Source organism: Cotesia typhae, unplaced genomic scaffold (assembly GCF_013202065.1).
Source record: "Cotesia typhae breed Kobodo isofemale line unplaced genomic scaffold, CoteBio_Ctyphae contig_20, whole genome shotgun sequence".
In the NCBI taxonomy this organism is placed as follows: Eukaryota; Metazoa; Arthropoda; class Insecta; order Hymenoptera; family Braconidae; genus Cotesia; species Cotesia typhae.
This window is the reverse complement of record NW_027423725.1, coordinates 5,264,325-5,282,135: the sequence shown is the minus strand read 5'-3', so window position 1 is coordinate 5,282,135 and position 17,811 is coordinate 5,264,325. Positions and strand designations below refer to the sequence as shown.

At 28.4% G+C, this 17,811-nt stretch overlaps 3 protein-coding genes across 10 annotated transcripts; all 3 read left to right on the top strand.

Annotated features, from left to right (window-relative positions):
• The first annotated feature begins 4,940 nt into the window (after nucleotides 1-4,940).
• Nucleotides 4,941-5,832, top strand: LOC141537895 (uncharacterized). Its single transcript, XM_074259103.1, has 2 exons — nucleotides 4,941-5,320; nucleotides 5,579-5,832. Exons 1-2 carry the CDS (start codon nucleotides 5,065-5,067, stop codon nucleotides 5,830-5,832), a joined length of 510 nt encoding a protein of 169 aa, XP_074115204.1. The 5' UTR covers nucleotides 4,941-5,064.
• Nucleotides 5,833-5,847: 15 nt separating this feature from the next.
• Nucleotides 5,848-7,290, top strand: LOC141537894 (uncharacterized). Its single transcript, XM_074259102.1, has 4 exons — nucleotides 5,848-5,857; nucleotides 6,493-6,767; nucleotides 6,852-7,023; nucleotides 7,114-7,290. Exons 1-4 carry the CDS (start codon nucleotides 5,848-5,850, stop codon nucleotides 7,143-7,145), a joined length of 489 nt encoding a protein of 162 aa, XP_074115203.1. The 3' UTR covers nucleotides 7,146-7,290.
• Nucleotides 7,291-7,905: 615 nt separating this feature from the next.
• Nucleotides 7,906-17,667, top strand: LOC141538124 (carboxyl-terminal PDZ ligand of neuronal nitric oxide synthase protein). Of its 8 annotated transcripts, none has more exons than XM_074259457.1 (12): nucleotides 7,917-8,502; nucleotides 8,647-8,700; nucleotides 9,674-9,789; nucleotides 10,716-10,787; nucleotides 10,860-10,949; nucleotides 11,036-11,094; nucleotides 11,195-11,303; nucleotides 12,648-12,995; nucleotides 14,734-14,925; nucleotides 15,003-15,200; nucleotides 16,972-17,238; nucleotides 17,307-17,667. In XM_074259457.1, exons 2-12 carry the CDS (start codon nucleotides 8,697-8,699, stop codon nucleotides 17,616-17,618), a joined length of 1,767 nt encoding a protein of 588 aa, XP_074115558.1. In that variant the 5' UTR covers nucleotides 7,917-8,502; nucleotides 8,647-8,696; the 3' UTR covers nucleotides 17,619-17,667. The 8 variants fall into 8 exon arrangements, with proteins under 8 accessions (XP_074115566.1, XP_074115565.1, XP_074115564.1 ...); XM_074259459.1 differs by having other exon boundaries at nucleotides 8,647-8,704; XM_074259458.1 differs by having other exon boundaries at nucleotides 7,918-8,700; nucleotides 16,975-17,238.
• The last annotated feature ends 144 nt before the right edge of the window (nucleotides 17,668-17,811 follow it).

Genomic DNA, 17,811 nt, shown 5'->3' with positions numbered 1-17,811 from the left:
TAAATTATCACTCAACTCAAGCTATGACAGAGTATTTGTGTGGCGTATGTATTCGCATGTTATCGACAACGTCAATACATCCACAAATTTGGAAGCAAATGACACATTTACAGAGTAATTTGTAATTCTCAGAACTAGAGATTTCGTAAATCTCACAATCAGTTCTGAAATTTTCCATCTTTACTTAGTCTATCACTATTTCAATTTTATTTTAAAATTGTAAAGAAACATTTTTTATTTAAATCCAAAATTTAGTAATGTAGATATTATTGTTTAAAATTTTTAAATAGGTTACTGGTACAGTCATCTAGATCAGCGTAAAAATCAAAATTTCCATGCGAGAGAGCTTCTCCCTATGGGAAAAGTCTGATAGGAATGACAAATACACGTATAAGATCTGATAAAATCTATGAGTTTCTATAGGTGCATTTGTCACTATTTTTATTTATTCTAAGAGAATTTAAGAGTTTTTTTCAACAGGGCTGTCAAGAACTTTGAATGATTAAGTATGCTCATCAAAATAGGAACCATCCAAGTACTGAGTAATAAATAAAATTTGATCATTACTACCATTTAGTATTGTTTTAATCTTGTAAAATGATGGTTCATCTGACGGTTTTATTATAATTGAATTAATTGTTATCCTATCATTCCGAAAACTTATCCACTGAATATCTTGAACAAAATCGTCCATTTTAAATGGTAAAGGTTCATGACATCCGATGGTGACAAGAACATCATTAATTTCAACGTTTGTTCGATAACCAGTCTTGCTTTGAAATTCAGACTGATATCCAATGGTGAAATGATGATTTAAACTCAATTAATAACTCTTCGGAATGGTATAGTAAACATTTACTCGATTTTTCGAACTATTTGCTGATGTTTTATTTTCTTGATATTTCGCTTCGTTTCATATGGATGAAGTTTGTGAACTCAATCCGTTTTGTTCAAATATAATTTTGTTCCTATATTGTTCAAATAGTATAGGGGGTAAATGGAAGAGGTGAAAAAGAGTCCCGACTCCCGGAACAATGTTTTCAATGATTTTCATCACACTGTTTCAATTAGTTATGCAATTGTTAATTAATCATTTTTTTTTGCATGAACATGAAAATTGCAACTGTAATAATTGTTAAACTATAAATTTGAAATTTTTTTTTCTAGGAGCAATTCTATATAGGCTCCAGAATAGATCCCCGTTGGAAAAATTGAAAAATTAATATTTTTCAGTTTTTCATTAATAACTTTCGTTGTTGCAAAATTAAAAACTTAAATTATTAATCATCAAGAAAAAAATTTTTTTTTAATTATTATTTTAAATATTAATGATCCGTTTCTTTTTTATCAGAAGTTGTATAGAAATGATTTTTTGAAATTTCTATCTTCTATTGCTTGAAAAATTGTTATCAACAAATGCGTTATTTATAAAATCATTCAGAATTTTTTTATGGAATTTTAATCTTGGATACAAATAATAATTTTTAAAATAAAACACGTTCCTTAAAAAAAATTTTTTTTTTGCTTCTTAAAAATTTTTTTATATTTTTTTTTAATTTTTAAATATACGTTCTCTGTAATTTCATCATTCTTAACTGGTTATTATATAGGAACAGTTCCTATTATTTTCTTATCGTGTACACTGATAAAAAAATTTCTTAGTATTAAAAAAAATTTGTTAATACTTAACAAATGATTTCTTAACGAGCCTTATTTAAGGTAGTAAGTACGTGAAAAGCATATTTCAAGAAAATTATAAAATTTTTTTCATTGAAAGATAAATATATTGATAATTCACCTCCACAATTTAAGATTAATTCACAGCACCGTTTTTGTAAAATTAGTATGAAATCTATTTGCATCACTCGAATGGTACGGAAGATTTCATACTAACTTTACTATCTCTCTATACCTCTACGTGTAAAAGATGCAATTTCGAAAATTAATTACTCAAAAACAGTGCGGTGAATTGATCTGAAATTTTGGTGGTGAATTATTAATATACTTCTTTCGGTAAAAAAATTTTATAATTTTCTTGAAATATGCTTTCCACGTACGTACTACCCTAAGAAATATTTATTAGCAGCACCAACACACTAAAAAAAGTTGTTTGGACATTTGACCGAACCCACCTAAGGACATGCATTTCGAGTCACTGCATCCAAATTTGAACTCCGTTTGGTCCAGTCACCCTCCAGATTTGAATAAAATGCAAAAGACCCCAAAAAAATGGAAAACATTACAAAAAACAGCAGTCACAACGATGAAAAAATTTTTATAAACCCGGATCAAGTATGATTTTTATGGATTTTAATTCACTGAATCTGAATCTGAAGTTTTTTTATCCTATTAACTTTTCAAATTTAAAAAAATTAAAAAAAATTGGAAAAATTGCAGTTATAAATTTGGGAAAAAATCTATCTGCAAAGTACAATAATGTAAATTTCAAAATCGCAAATTTCTCAACAAACTCATTTGAGTACTCTTTCACTGTAACTGCGATTCGTCTTTGGCGTGACCTACCAGTTGATATCATAAATGCACTGAGTCATGAGACTTTCAAAATTAAAGCTTTTAAATTCTTTCAAAATCTGGAGTAAGAAAATTCAACGTGCTAATAAATTATTGATCTATAAACGATGATTTTCACTGATACTAAAACTAATTTCATTACCAAACTGATTTTAAATTAAAATTATCTGTAAACAAATTTTTTTTTTTTTCATACAAATTGCTATTAAATAAACGATATTTCAGGATCTTTTAATTTTCAAAAGTTTGTTCTTTTGTTTTTCTTTGTCTCTGTATTTTACTTATATTTACACTATATGTTTCTCACTATTATACAAAGATGTAAAACTCTTATATAATGTTACTTACGTGTACCATTACCATCATGTAATTTCTACCATTTGCTATTCGGCTTTTAGCCTTGGCATTTAAATAAATATTTAACACGATTGTAGATGACTTGGATGTGTTTTCATGGATGGAATATGATCTTAGAATTGAAAAATTGATAAAATTTTAAAACCTATAAAAAGTAGTATGTAAGGACAAGGTACGAAACTATATTTTCGAATTTCAGACTGTCCTTTGTTTGTATTGAACTCTTTTATCCCTGTTTAAAATTTCCAATAGAATCCCATCAAAAGCGACAAAAGCCACTTAGAAACCCATAAATTTTATTGATTTCTAAGTGGCTTTTGTCGCTTTTGATGGGACCTTATTGGAGTTTTTCAACAGGGATCTTTAAACGACCTACGCAGTGGGTTCCTTTTGCGTTTCTGGTGGTATACTTTTCGCATGTTAGATGATTGAATGATGAATTGGAAACAACCATTTATAAGGATGATGAGTGGTAACTTTTTATTGATTCATCGAAAATAAGTCTTAAAGCAGTTTTGCTCCATGACGGGAACACTTTTTTACCAATTCCAATAGCTCATTCCACCAAATTAAAGGAGACTTACGAAAATTTACAGATCGTATTAGACAAAATAAAGTATTCAGAACATCAATGGAAAGTTTCCGGAGATCTGAAAACTGCAACAATGCTTTTAGGTTAACAATCAGGATTTACAAAATATCCTTGCGTTATATTTTATCCTTGCTTTTTATAAAATACTTAAAGTACTACTCAAATACAGGAGGAGAGGGAGAGGGAAACCGAGGAGGGTGGGAAAACGTAAATTTAGTGAATAGCATATTACACAGCTAGGGAAGTAAATATGAAAGCCTCAGATCACATGTTTGTCAACCTCGGCTTCGCCTCGGCCGACAATTACATGTGATCTGTGACATTTCTTACTTTACTTCCCTAGGTGTGTAATATACTATTTCTTTGTACACAATTTTCTCTTGAGTCAAGGTAATTTTTTTTATCAATGTAGAACAATTCGGTATATTCAAACTGAACTCCATTCCATCTCACAAACACTGTTTCTTGCAGCTGATTCAAAATAAGTACACCTAGAAAAAATGCTTAATTGATTTCAGAAAATTTTTTTGCTAAAAAAAAGTTTTTGCTTTATTTTAAATAATTTTTATTGTTATAAATATTTTTTTGAAGTAAGGATAATGTTTTAACTTAAAGTTCCTTATCTTCGTTGTACATGAAAAGAAAAATATAGGGAAAAAAAGAATATGATCAGATTTAATTAAATTTATTTAAAATAACTAAAAAACGAAAACATTACTTCCAATAGGTATGTAAATTAAAAAAGTGGTCATAAATCTTATTTTTCAAAATTTTAATACTTGTTGAATTTATCAAATCACTTGGTAATTCTTCCCACAGACAGATGCATGTGATAACGAAAGAAAACTCATAATAAGTAGTCGCAAAGTTGGGCATCTTAAAGTTAAGATTGTTTCTTTACTCTGCTAGTCTATCAAAGCGTCCCATCACACTTGTCTCTTCAATAAATAGCTCTCGTAAGTACTGAGGCTTCCCTATTGATAAGAAATTATAAAAACAACGAGTTAGATAATAAATGTGATGATTTTTTACCGATAACCATCGAAGTTAAATAGCCCATGGGCTGTAAATGATAACTACGACCCGACTAGAAATTTCGTGAGGCATTGCCGAACAATCAATTCGGGGCAAGTTTGGCTTTCCGAACTTTGGTAAGCCTAATTTACGCCATATTAATTCCACTATAGGCAAGTCGAAAATCGGCACTGACGTAGTTTTTCCAAGCTACGCCCAAGTTTGGCAAGCCAAACTTCGGTAAATTTTCGGTAGCCGTGACTTTATGCAAGTTAGGTATACCAATCGTACTTTAGAAGTGAATGTGTGTGCTGAATAGCGTTCAAAATCACCGATCGTCTTTTGCTGCGACGCTGTCAGCATACATGAGTATACTATAACCTATAAGTTAAATTAAATTTTGTTTTTATCATATCTTTAGAGTGAATATCCTGAGTTACTTAATCTGTTGTTATTGTTATAAATAATACTACTGGAAAGTTTTTATCTTATAAATAAGTTTAGTGATAATTCATACAGTAATTATTAGTGTTCATTTTATTACTATTTAAATTATTCCTTACGCTAAAATGTTTATCGTGAATGATAAGTCCTTTCGAAAACGTGAGCTCGGTCGTTTAAGAGCTGAAAAATTTCGTAAAGCACGACATGAATTATCTAACGTAGAACAATTTGTTTTAATCAATAATGAAAACAATGCAAATATAAATTCTAGTGACATTGAGATGCCTGATAATTTATTATTAATGAATAAAAAGCAGTCTGATACGCCGAAAAATATTGGGAATATTCCGAGAAACTCAAAATATCCAAAAAGAAGTTCTAGTAAGTAAATTATTTATATTGTATACTAATTTTAAGACTAGCCAAAATTAACAAAAAATATTATTATTGTTAATTTTTTGATATCATTCAATAATTGATTATTTTACATTTTAATTAAAACAAACATATTCTATTCAAAACATTAGATAAACTAAGTTCATCATTTATTCTTATTTAGCTAGAAATAATTTATTGATACACAAAAAAAATGTTTAATTCATTCCTGTGATATAATTTATTTTTTAATTTATTTAATAGAAATTGACAAATCTCGTGGATCTAAGCGCAAAAGATCTTCATCAGCGGAGAGTTTATCAAAGTCGGTAGAATCTACTAATAGTTCAAGTTGTGAGGAAAGCGTTGTAGAGAAATATAAAAAATTGAATAGTAAATGCATTACTAATTCAATATCAAGCAAAAGCTCCAGATTAAATTCTGATAAGTCAGAAAATGACTCTGAGTCTGAAACAGATCATACTGTTCATAAAAATAAACCCTTAAATAACAACTAATCTTCTAAACACTATATGAATGAAGGTATTTAAACAGATATTACTTAACTAACTAATATTTAAAAATATTTTTCATGAAGGTAAATCACTTACAACCTAATGTTTATGTTATTTCTTTTTATTTCATTCACTAGTATTTCTTTTCTCACGCGCTGTCTCTAATTCATTTCCATTAATGAATATTTCTGATTACCCAGTCATTTTATTAATAATTTCTAAATAAAACTAACTGGTTAAGAGCTGCGAAATTGATTAGAGTTAGTTTCAATATATTATTTTCATGATTATTAGTTTTTTAAAACGATTGTCTAATCTCTTTAATGCCAAACATTAAAAACTTGTGATTTTCTCACCTTTCTGGAATACTAACTATGAAAAAGTGGCATTTTTAATTACATCTATCTCATGTTTGGAATAATTAATCAATTGAAAACTTTAACAACGTATGTAATATATGTTCTAAGTAAATTTCAAATCTCAAAAACTTCTTACAATTTTGTATTTATAAGTGAACTGCCTTAACGTATAATTGCTGTAGTTTCTATAATTATAAATACCTTACTATAAATCATGAAATATTTACAATATTTATAATTTTATTTACTAATTGCGATATTTTATAATAAATTTATAATTTATAATATTGAAATGTTACTTTAGAACTCATGACGAAAGTTTTTACAAAATTATTGGATCCAATTATTAAAGAACAAAAGAGTATCAACGTACAGCTTAATTCTTTATCTAAATCAGTCAGTGATTTAAAAAGTTTGGTTCTACAGATGCAAAGAGCTAATGAATCAAATGCTACAGCAAGTTTAGGAATAGACAATGATTCGAAGGATGACGACATGAAAATTCCTTGCTCTGGACTAGCAGATTTTGCTAAATTCAATGGAAAGTTGAATTCTGATGAAAATTATCGCAACAAAATTGTAAAAATTTTAACCAGTTTTTAATTTACGTTTTTTAATAAATTTTTGTTTTTAACTCATTTAAATTATAATATGTTTTGATAGGCGCACAGGCTCGCATCGTTGGCTAATCCCAATCAAGCTTTAATTAGAAGCACGACACCTATGATACGCTTAGGAATGTCTCGTGACGTAGCCCTGAAGTTTAACTTGAAGAAAGCAAATGAGAAGAGACCAAAGATTTACATTGATACACCATTTTATAAACTCATAAAAGGTTCTTAATAGATAAATATTAGTAAAAATATACGACTTGATGTATTAGATTTGATAACCTTTTTTTTTTTTTTTTTTTTTTTTTTTTCAGGAATCATGGGGAAGGGAAGGTGGAAGAAGTAAACGAAAAAAAAAAAAAAAACTTCAGCTGCTGACGAACGTTTGGGTGCAGGAAATTCACCCGATAAAGAAAAAACCCCCAACAAGAAAATGATGCTGAAAAATCAAACGAGGATGATTAATATACGTTTATTTATAAGTTAATTAATTAATTAGTTAATTAATTGATTGTTAATAAATTAGTTAACTATTAACCTTTTTTTTTAAATTAACTATTTCATTTCATCAGTTTTCAAATAATATTTTACTAGAAACATTCATATTTCTACATAAATTATCTCAATTATTTTCATTTGCGTGCATTTACTGTTAATACCTAGTTTTTCTCTTTCTTGATGTTTCAATCTTTTTTAAACATTATTTTATAAAGCAATCATTATTATGCTACTTTGCTTCAGTTTATTTGTTTTAAATAAATAAATGTTAACAGTACAAAAAATATTACATTTTGTTTATAATTCCACAATATAATACAAAATAATTTAATTGCTATAAAATTATAAAAAAAATTTTAATGTCCGTCAACTTCAGTGTCATTATAAGACTCGAAAAAATTTTTAATATCTGTCAAGTTCAGTGTTATTAAAATTTTGCTATTTCTTCAATACTTTACTCTTTCACAATTAATGAAAAAACATTTCATTCTATTCAGAAACTTTCATACTACTGCCATCTTACACTTGGTTCAGCAACTTACAGAATTTGATGTGGCTCAACTACATAGTCGACCGGCAGTCCCGAACGCGATAAGCGAGGAATGTCATGTATATACTACATGTGTTCATCCAATTATATTTTACACACGTTCTCACCAAACAGCAACGCTTTTATCATCTTTTAAAGTTACAATTATAAATAAAATATTCATCAATACTATAAATAATCATTATTCATCGAATGCATTATAAACTTAAATAAAAATACATTTATTTATGTGTGTTTAGTGAGTTTTAAAAAATATTTATTTTTAATACATCTAAAAACTACTAAATAGACCTGAAAACACTAATATTGAAAATGTAAACTCTAAAATATTTGAAATTAAAAGAAAAATTACGGAAATTTAACAATAAACATCGATAATTTTATATTTGAATTCAATATATAATTTTATAATTATAAATTATCTTTTTTTCCTTGTGTCGATTCGAAAACTATATAAGTTCGTTCCCCTCTGGAGGACAGTCAGAAGTAAGAGCAAGAAATCAGCGTGCGCGAGCTAATGAAAAAGGGAATAAGAGAGTAAGAGAGAATGTACGGAAAATTGAAAAATACAAGAGCGAAACTATACTCAGTTGTTAGTGCGTGTGCGATGACGAGAGAAACCAGCATGATTTCTTGTCCGTGACTGTCATTCAAGGTTCAACATTTTTTTCTTTGTTTTGTTTTAAGTAATAACAAAAAATATAAACCAACAATATATGAATACTAAGATAAATTTTTATTTTTCAAAAATTATCTCTATATTCAGATAAAATATAAGTTATATTTCTCTATTATTTAGATAAGGGGGACAAAAAAATATTAATTCTCAGCAGTCGAGGAGTACTGTGAATGTGTAGGTATATAAGAAAAAAAACTTTGAATTAAACTTTTTCAACTGAAAACTACATATCTACTCTTCTCACAATATCTCATTTAACTTATCATATTACCTTAAAATCTAAAATTTTGACTTATATAATATAAAATATACTTTAAGATCATGTTCTTTTAATTATCAATTAGTCTTGATATTTTTTTGAAAGAATCGCCGCACAAAATTTTTCATAATTAAGAAATTATTTGGAAGTAAGAGTCCACAATATTTTAACTGTACACCTAAAAATAATAGATTTACATACATTTTATTTACTATTTTGGTTTGACGTAAAATTTTTATTGACATTAAAGGCTTTAAAACTAATTAAAAAATATTCAATTGACTGTTTCAATGATTGGTATCGTAAATTCTCCGTGAAATAGAAATATTATAAATTAAAAATCAAAAGACATCTGATGATTTTTTTTGATTTCTATAGTTGAAATTTTTTTTACTTGATAATTTAATTTCTTTCATAATAATTTAACTGTCAAAAAATTCTGAAAGACGTTTATTTTTTGATACTTTATTGCCGAAAATATAATGGATCCCATTTCCGAATAATTACTATTTTTTTTTATAATTGATAAATTAAAATTTAAAATTTTCTCTTTTAGTCTGTAAAATTAAAATGTAATAAGTTTTAACCATAGTCGTGTATATTTTCTTTTAATTTTTACCTCTTATATTTACGTAAATATCTTTGTTCACTCATACCCAATATTTTTATTCTTATAAATTCTTGTGACAGAATAAAATCTTTTCTTACAGAAAATAACTAAAATTGGTGTTAGATTTAATTGCCTTCTATGTTTTCCATTTCAAAACTATCCTGTAAAAAAATTTTAATCATTAAGTTTTTAACAAAAATTGTTTAAATTCAATTAGAATAAAAAAATAAAAAAGGTTTTTTTTAGCTGCCTTACCGATTATTAATTTAATAATTTAGGGGCAAGCATGCCCTCTAAAAAGCAGTACAATCTTGTGCGAAATGATGAATACGACACGAGGATTCCTTTGCACAGCGAGGAAGCTTTTCATCGTGGTATTGTTTTCCATGCCAAGGTATATAAAATAAATACGAATAAATTATAAAAAAAAATTACAGATCAAATTTTAAGAAAATCTTCTTTCATACAAATTTATTTGTTAAAAGAAATGCAAAAATCGTTACAACTATTGTTCTAATTTTTCTTATTTTTCTGATTTTATATTCATTTTAGTAACGCATTTATAGTTGATCATTAATTTTTCCGTTAAAACTTTCATAGAAAAAAGTTTTACTTCAACCAAGAAAATTGTAAGGAAGACCAAAGTTTTTTTGGAATTAGAAGAAATTTTCTTGATTCACGAAAATTTATTCTTGAGCAAAAAAATTGTTTCATTATGTAGTTGCATTAGAAAACCTTTGAAATGGTTAGGTGTCTATAAATAAATAAAACTATCAATTGCGGTGTTCCTTAATTCAATATGATTTACAATTATATTAATGGACAATCAAAGTCTAAAAAAGAAATTTATTACAACTCATAATATTCACTTCAAAAAAAACATTTCAGTTTAACAATGAGGTCGTTGACGATGAAGCTGAGATATTTCTGTTTAATATTTCTTTACTATTATCTCGTATATCTCGCTTGTACGTATACTATTATCTGGTATATCCCGCTTCTGTACATACTATATTACGTTGTGACGTCAAGTGATATGTTTTTATTTTGAATTTTATCTTATACTCTTTTTTACGATTTTTACAAGTTTTTTAGACTTTTCTTTTTTTTTTTTTTTTTATTATTTAATTCTTACAGAATCATCAATCAAATATTTTAACAATAAAAATTTTATAAAACAAAGAGAATAATCGAATACAATGGAAATTAAATATCGTTAAAGCGTACTAAGTACGAAGTCTTTGTTTTCAATCGATATTTCCTTTTTTGATGCTGTGACTAATTTTTCTTTATATTAAACCTTTTATTGTAATTTTATAGTTTATCGGATCTATAGAAGTACCAAGGCCAACCAGCCGAGTAGAGATCGTAGCAGCGATGCGACGAATTCGAGTATGTTTCTAATATCAAATAAAATTTTAAAAAAAGTAAAATATTTATTCTCTGTTCACTTTTTTTTCTTAGTACGAATTCAAAGCAAAAGGAATAAAGAAAAAAAAAGTTACATTAGAAGTTTCTGTTGATGGTCTCAAAGTAACGCTCCGTAAAAAAAAAGTAATTAAAATTTTTAAATAAATTAATATAACATTTCTATTAAATGGATACATATTAATGACTATTGTATTTTTTTTTTTTTTTAGAAGAAACAACAATGGATTGATGAAAACAAAGCATTTCAAATGCATTATCCAATATACAGGTATTTCAAGAAATAAAGTATGAACTTGATGAAAAACTTTCGAAAAACTGTTTTATAATTAATTTTTCATTAGTTTATTAAATGGCAACTTTTTTTTCAGAATATTTTATGTCTCCCACGACAGCCATGATCTAAAAATATTCAGTTACATAGCTCGAGATAGTAATAGCAACTCGTTCAAGTGCAACGTCTTTAAATCTAGTAAAAAGGTAAGACTTTCTTTTCTCAAAGCAATCAAATTTTATTATTCTAGAAATTAATCTTTGAAAAAAAATTTTTTGTACAACTTTGCGAGTACAATACATGAATATGTGTAAAAAATTAGCGAAATGAATTGTATGATAATTTCATATCAGAAAAATTAAATATATGAAACTTGTAATCTCCGATTGCTGACGTTATAACAAAACTATAAATAAATGAAACGTCTAACAGGAGAAGCTGCAGTTGACGAATAATGTTCGTGTAGGACCCGGTTTAAGGTGCTGCCAAGATGAGTTGCTTATATTTACCGAAATGGTTATCTGAATATTTATGCTCTTCTCTGTTCTGAAGAAATAGAGAAAGAAGAACGGAGTTGTATAGTTTCTGGCACTTATTAATAAAACGCTTTCGATCTGTTGAATATAAGTTTAGCTTTTATGTATATTTCCACTATTCAAATGACGTTTTTAAACTCTGTTAGTGATGAATACCACAGTTCTTGCATTAGCTAACTCTGACAAACGCAAAAATTATTTACCGTCAGCCTGACGATAGGAAGTAAGAAATAAGACGTGATATTTATATTTATGTGCTCGAGTTAGGAGTTTATGAGTAGAACTATTCAACCAAATCTGTTGAACTATTAAAATAAAAATATCATTCGATGAATAAATTTCAACTGTTCAATTCGATGAATTTTTCATTCTGTTCAATTCAAAATTATAGTTGTAGTTGGTTAAGTTTGATCATTTAATCAGTGAATAAATGTAAAATTACCTCTAATCGATTTAGATATTATTTTAGTTCTCTAAAAATAGTCGACATTCTTTATAAACATATTCAATACTGATGAAGTATATAAAGCTTTCGTTTAAGTAAAAATTTTCTTCAAGTTAAAGTTACATAGAAAATGCCTAAAAATGTTAGCAAACTTGTCATTTTACCAGATTTGTCAGCAAATATAAGCAATAACTTAGGCGAAAGTTCAGCTCATGGTAAACCAGAACTCGATACACCTGGTGGTTCCAGGCCGCGAAAAAAATTGTCATTCAAAGATCCCGAATCCTTCGGACCTTTGAATATTAAAAAATCATCAAACAAAACAAAAAACACACAAATTAAATCACCAAATGACACAATGTCACCGACTTTTTGGAATGAAAAACCATTTGATGAAGATGATAATTATGAAGAGCTTGAGGTAATTATGAAGAGTGTGTCATGAAGTTTGATAAAAGAAAAGTGTATAATTAAAACTGTTCGATTATTTAGCTTTAAAGGAATCATATTGTTTCTCTTTTATTTTTATTTTGGCAATTGAGTAAATTAAACCATTTTTTGTTGTTTAGAGTCAAGCCATGAGAGTAGTTAGAACAGTGGGTCAAGCCTTTGAAGTGTGCCATAAATTAAGCCTAAATGCAACGTCTGAACAAAGAGATCAAGATATTGACAAAGAACGAGAGCATACACTTGAACACGATGACGATCATCCACTTCATAATGATCATTATGATGATGAGATGACGAATGAACGGTCTCCGATAATTCAACCACGAATACCATCACCAAGTATACACAAAGATATATCACTAGTGTGTGATGGAGAAAATTTAGTGCAAGATCATCCACCTGATGTTGCACCTTGTGGGGCAAGAACGCATGGATCTTCTGCATCGCCGATGAGACAATCGCCATCGGTAAATTTTATTTTCAATTCCTTACTTTTTTTGTTACACTGAAAAATAACTTTACTAAATTCTAAATAACTAAAATACATGTCGTGATAGTAAATTTTATCATACAAATCATGAACGTCCTATTTTTTTGTATCACTGTTAAAAAAAAATCTGAAAATCAGTTGACCGCGCAGGCCAACCTTAGAACTTCCCACTAAGTTGGAATTTGAAACGCCTTAAAATATGTTTTTTGGTTAATATTTGGGCTTTTCAAGCTCAAAGCAACGTTTTTCACATTTTAAGCCCTTCGAGCTGTATTAATTAAACAAATATAACTTTTGAATGCATCGTTCGATTTTCTTTTTAAAAAACGCATTTGGTGCGGTTTTTAAAGCACATAGAGAAAATGTACAGGTTTATATTATAATTGATTAGTTAGAATATCTGGAAGATACCTTAAAGAAATACCAAAAAATAAAATTTTGTGAATTTTTAAATAACTATAACTTTTGAATGCGTCGTTCGATTTTCATTTTCAAAGAAGTATTCGACGAGGTTTTTTAAGCACAAAAAATATATAAATGGTTTTATTATGGTTTTTCCGCACGCTTTAAAGTTATTTTAAAAAAACATACTAAAGACAAAACGACAATTATTAACACTAAATTTTAATTGACAATTGTTTTATTCAGCATCCCACATACCAAATCGACTACTACGCATTTTGAAATTTTTTCAATTTATATGATTTAGAATTTAAAAAATAAGAAAAAAGGTTGATCCTGAAGGCCATCTCTGTAACTTCCCGCCAATCCCATACCTACGCTGGAAATTGCACTTATGACATTTTTGAGCTCTTCGAGCTCCAAAATACAATTTGTGTGTTATTTTGAGCTCTCCGAGCTCAAAAAGTTTACCTTTCCATGCTTTTGAGCTCTTCGAGCTCAAAAGTCTGATAGAAATTTGATAAAACACTATTTTCAAACCCCAATAACTTTTAAATGAAAGAACCGATTTCTATGCAGTTGGCGGCGTTCGGCGCAGTTTTTTAAGCCTCATAAAGAATTTTTAAGTTTAATTTGATCGGACTAGGAATTTCGGAGTAATTCCAAAAAAACTTTTTTCGGTTTTCTTTCGTCAACGATAACTCACGAACGATTCAACCGATTTTGACCGGACGGGCTATAATTGCAAGTGGTTTTTTGATGTTAAGAGCTGATTAGTTTTTGGAATCGATCGATAGCGCCGTTCAAAAGTTATTTAAAAAAAACCACTCAAAAAAAAAATTCTATTTTGTAGTTTTTTTGAGATTTCTCAAAATCTACCGATCTGAATCGGTCCAAATTGTATTTAAAATCCTAGTTCAGTCAAGCCCTTTCGAATGGCACCAATCGCGATTAAATCGGTCAAGCACACACACACAAACACACACACACACACCCTCGCGAGAATAGTCAGGGAAGCTTCCTAGGACCTCGAAATGTCAAGATCCGATGAAAACTCGATTTTCGATGAACGGGGTGAAACCAATAACTTCTCGATTTTTAAAAATTTTCAATTTTCTAAGCGGGAAGTTAAAAAAAGATTACAACTAACAAAATTAAAATTTTTAATGATTTTCAAAATGAACAGAACTTTTAAGTGAAATTTAAAAATTTATCATTGCTTAAGATCGAGAGGGCTTGTGAAAAATGAATTTAACGTATTTTTACAGGTGACTCGAAAAAAAATTGCATAATAATTTTTTTTAATCTCGCAGGGAACGGTAACTTCTGATTGTGGAGATTTGTTAATATCAAGTAGTAATGAATTAACTTCTCTCAAACATGAAATTCAACTTCTCCGAGAACGTCTTGATCAGCAAAGTCAACAAACGCGAGCTGCTGTGGCGCATGCACGGTTGTTACAGGATCAATTAGCAGCTGAAACAACGGCACGAGTCGAAGCTCAAGTATATCATCATTAAAATTTTAACTAACAAGTCTAATATAATCGATTAAAACTTTTAACTTTAAATTTTTTGTTTAGACACGAACTCATCAGCTTCTTATTCAGAACAAAGAGCTGTTAGAACATATTGGAGCATTAGTTAGTCATTTAAGGGAACAAGATCGTACATTAGGAACTCACAGTACTGCCGTGGCACAGTCGCAAAATACAGGTGCAACGAATAATCAAATGACTTCACCAAGTCCTACCATTCCTGACTTGCCAAATCTTGGTCAGGTAACGTGCTACCGAATGACGCCGTAATTAATATCAACGAGCTATGTTGATGCATTTTATTATTTTTTGTACTATTTTTTATTTTTTAATAATTGTAGCTGCTTTTTTTAGCTTATGTTTTTTTAATTTTTTAATAAAAATCTGAAATTTATTTACAACGTAATTATAAATACGTTAAATTATATATACTTGAACATAGAAATACAAAAAATATACGTATATAAGACATTTTACACTAAGTAAACCACTTTTGAACCCAGTCCTTCTGTATTCGGCTGAAACTCTTTAATTTTTAATTATTCGAATTCTGTGATTAATACAGTCGATCTTGACTCACGTCAACTTTTTAGAAGTTATTTTTTATCTTAAAAATTAATGAAAAAATTTCAAGTATTCAAAAAGAAAAAAAAATCTTTTTATTCAAAAAAACTCTTATTTTTTTTGATGCGGGTAAAAAAAATTGAAAAAATTTTGTAAAATGTTTTTTGTAAGGTAAAAAAAAATTCAGCCAAATTAAAAAAGGTCGGATTCAAAAGCAGAAGCTAATTCTGTTATAATGATTAATATATATGTATGCGCTACAAAATAAAGGGAATAGAATTTTTTACGAGCTATTTCTGGTAAATAATCAGACGGTTATTAAACAAAAGATCTTGAAGCTTTATGATCTCTGGTCTTAATATAATTTTCGCACAATCAGTTAGCATATTTATTTGTCGTCAGAAATACTTTTTAGTTTTCACTTTTTTATGAAAATTTTTAGCTTAAAGCTTTAAAATCCAGAGACATTGAACTTAAAACTGCTCTTTATGAATCTTCAAAGATATCGTCTGAAATATTCTACTCCCTTAATTTTTTTAGAATAGTATATAAATATATATGAAGGATTCACACTAAATTGACAAATTTTGAGCACCAGCTCTTTTCATTTCACTAAATTTTCATATTTTATAAAATTTAATTTAAAATACTTGCATGAATTTTTTTTTTAATTTCTTAAAATCACCGGAAAAGTCATCGATTTTTTAAACATAAAAAAAAAACTGTTAATAAGGGTGTGAAATAAAGGATAATCGATCTGGGATGATTTAGATTAACTGATCGATTAACTTGTTGCCCAAATATGCATATCTCAAAAAAATGGGAATTTTTCTACGAAATGTTATTGAATCATATTATGAAAAAAAAAATTCGATCCATTTTGAAATAGACACCATTAATTACCAAGTAAATTGTCAATTTCAATGGTTACAAACTTGGAAAAATTAATAACTTTCTTTCAAAAACTGAAAATTTTTGTTAATCCAATATTGGAAATTTTTTAAAATTTTTTTCTCCAAGTTTTGTTTAAAAAAAATTTCAGTTGAATTGAAAAGAGCGAATGCTTTATATGTATATAAATGACAATTGCTTAAGTAACAGATAATATAATAAGAGTGACATGAAAATTAGAGTGCTGCGACTACTTGATGCTATATTGAATGGCGCTTTTCAAAATAATAAATTCCTTTGCATCTAGCTTAATATCTACGTAATATTGCTACGATGACTTCGCAATAAATACTGGACATCTTCACACAGGTTTTTGGATTTAACTTCAATAAACGCTACGTGATATCGCAATAGCAATATGCTTATGAAAATGAGCATCAGCAGTAATCGCTCTAGCATTTTATATCTCGCAATTGCAGAAGAATCGTTGTGTCATACTAACGTTCTTTGTCTTCGCGGTGTAGTCTAATACTCCGTAACAATACACCTTTCTTCGAAGCAGTCACAATGGACACCAGTGTATAATTCACCCTGGGATTTGGAGGCGCCGTCTTTTACATGCACTTACACACCTGAAGTGTATTCCACCAAGAGGGTAGACCAGCCTTTTATTTCCAATGATCAAATACACTTCCAAGCTCAACTTCTTGAGAGATTGCACAATATTAGTCCATATCAAACTCAGAGGACACCTTTCAGTACACCCTCACCTTATCCTCTGCAACCACCGAATTTTCTTTTGTCTCCAAATTGCAATAAATTACCCGTAAGTATATTCTTTATTTTAAAAACATCAACAATTGGATTTTAATTCAAGTAATTCTCCATTGCCAGAACTCGTCATCCTCGGGAACTCTATCTCTTCGTATTCCTCATACGAACAGCTATACTTCATCTCCACTAATGTCAAATAAAATTCCTATCTACCCCACGCAAATCGAGAGCTCATCCGATCCTCTTTCTGAACTTCAAGCCTTGATTAAACCTTTGCCACATATGTCACGCCAAAGAAATTCACTGTACACATCAGAATCAAATACAATCGCTCGAGATTTAGATGTTAAACAGCAACAAAGAATCACTTGTCCGCAAACTTCATTGACATTTGAAACTCCTTTATGTAAAAAGAAATCTGTGAAATATTAAAGTTGTATACTATACAAATTTACAATAATAATTAACATTTTTTGATTAATGATTTACTTATTTATTAAAAACTAGTCAAAATTATGCGAAATTTGCCAAGAAATGATCATTACTCTTTTCGATATTTTGAAATTTTAGGCTTATGGAAAATTATCATCCTTATAAACAGTTGCGATTTCAAGTAAGCAAGTAG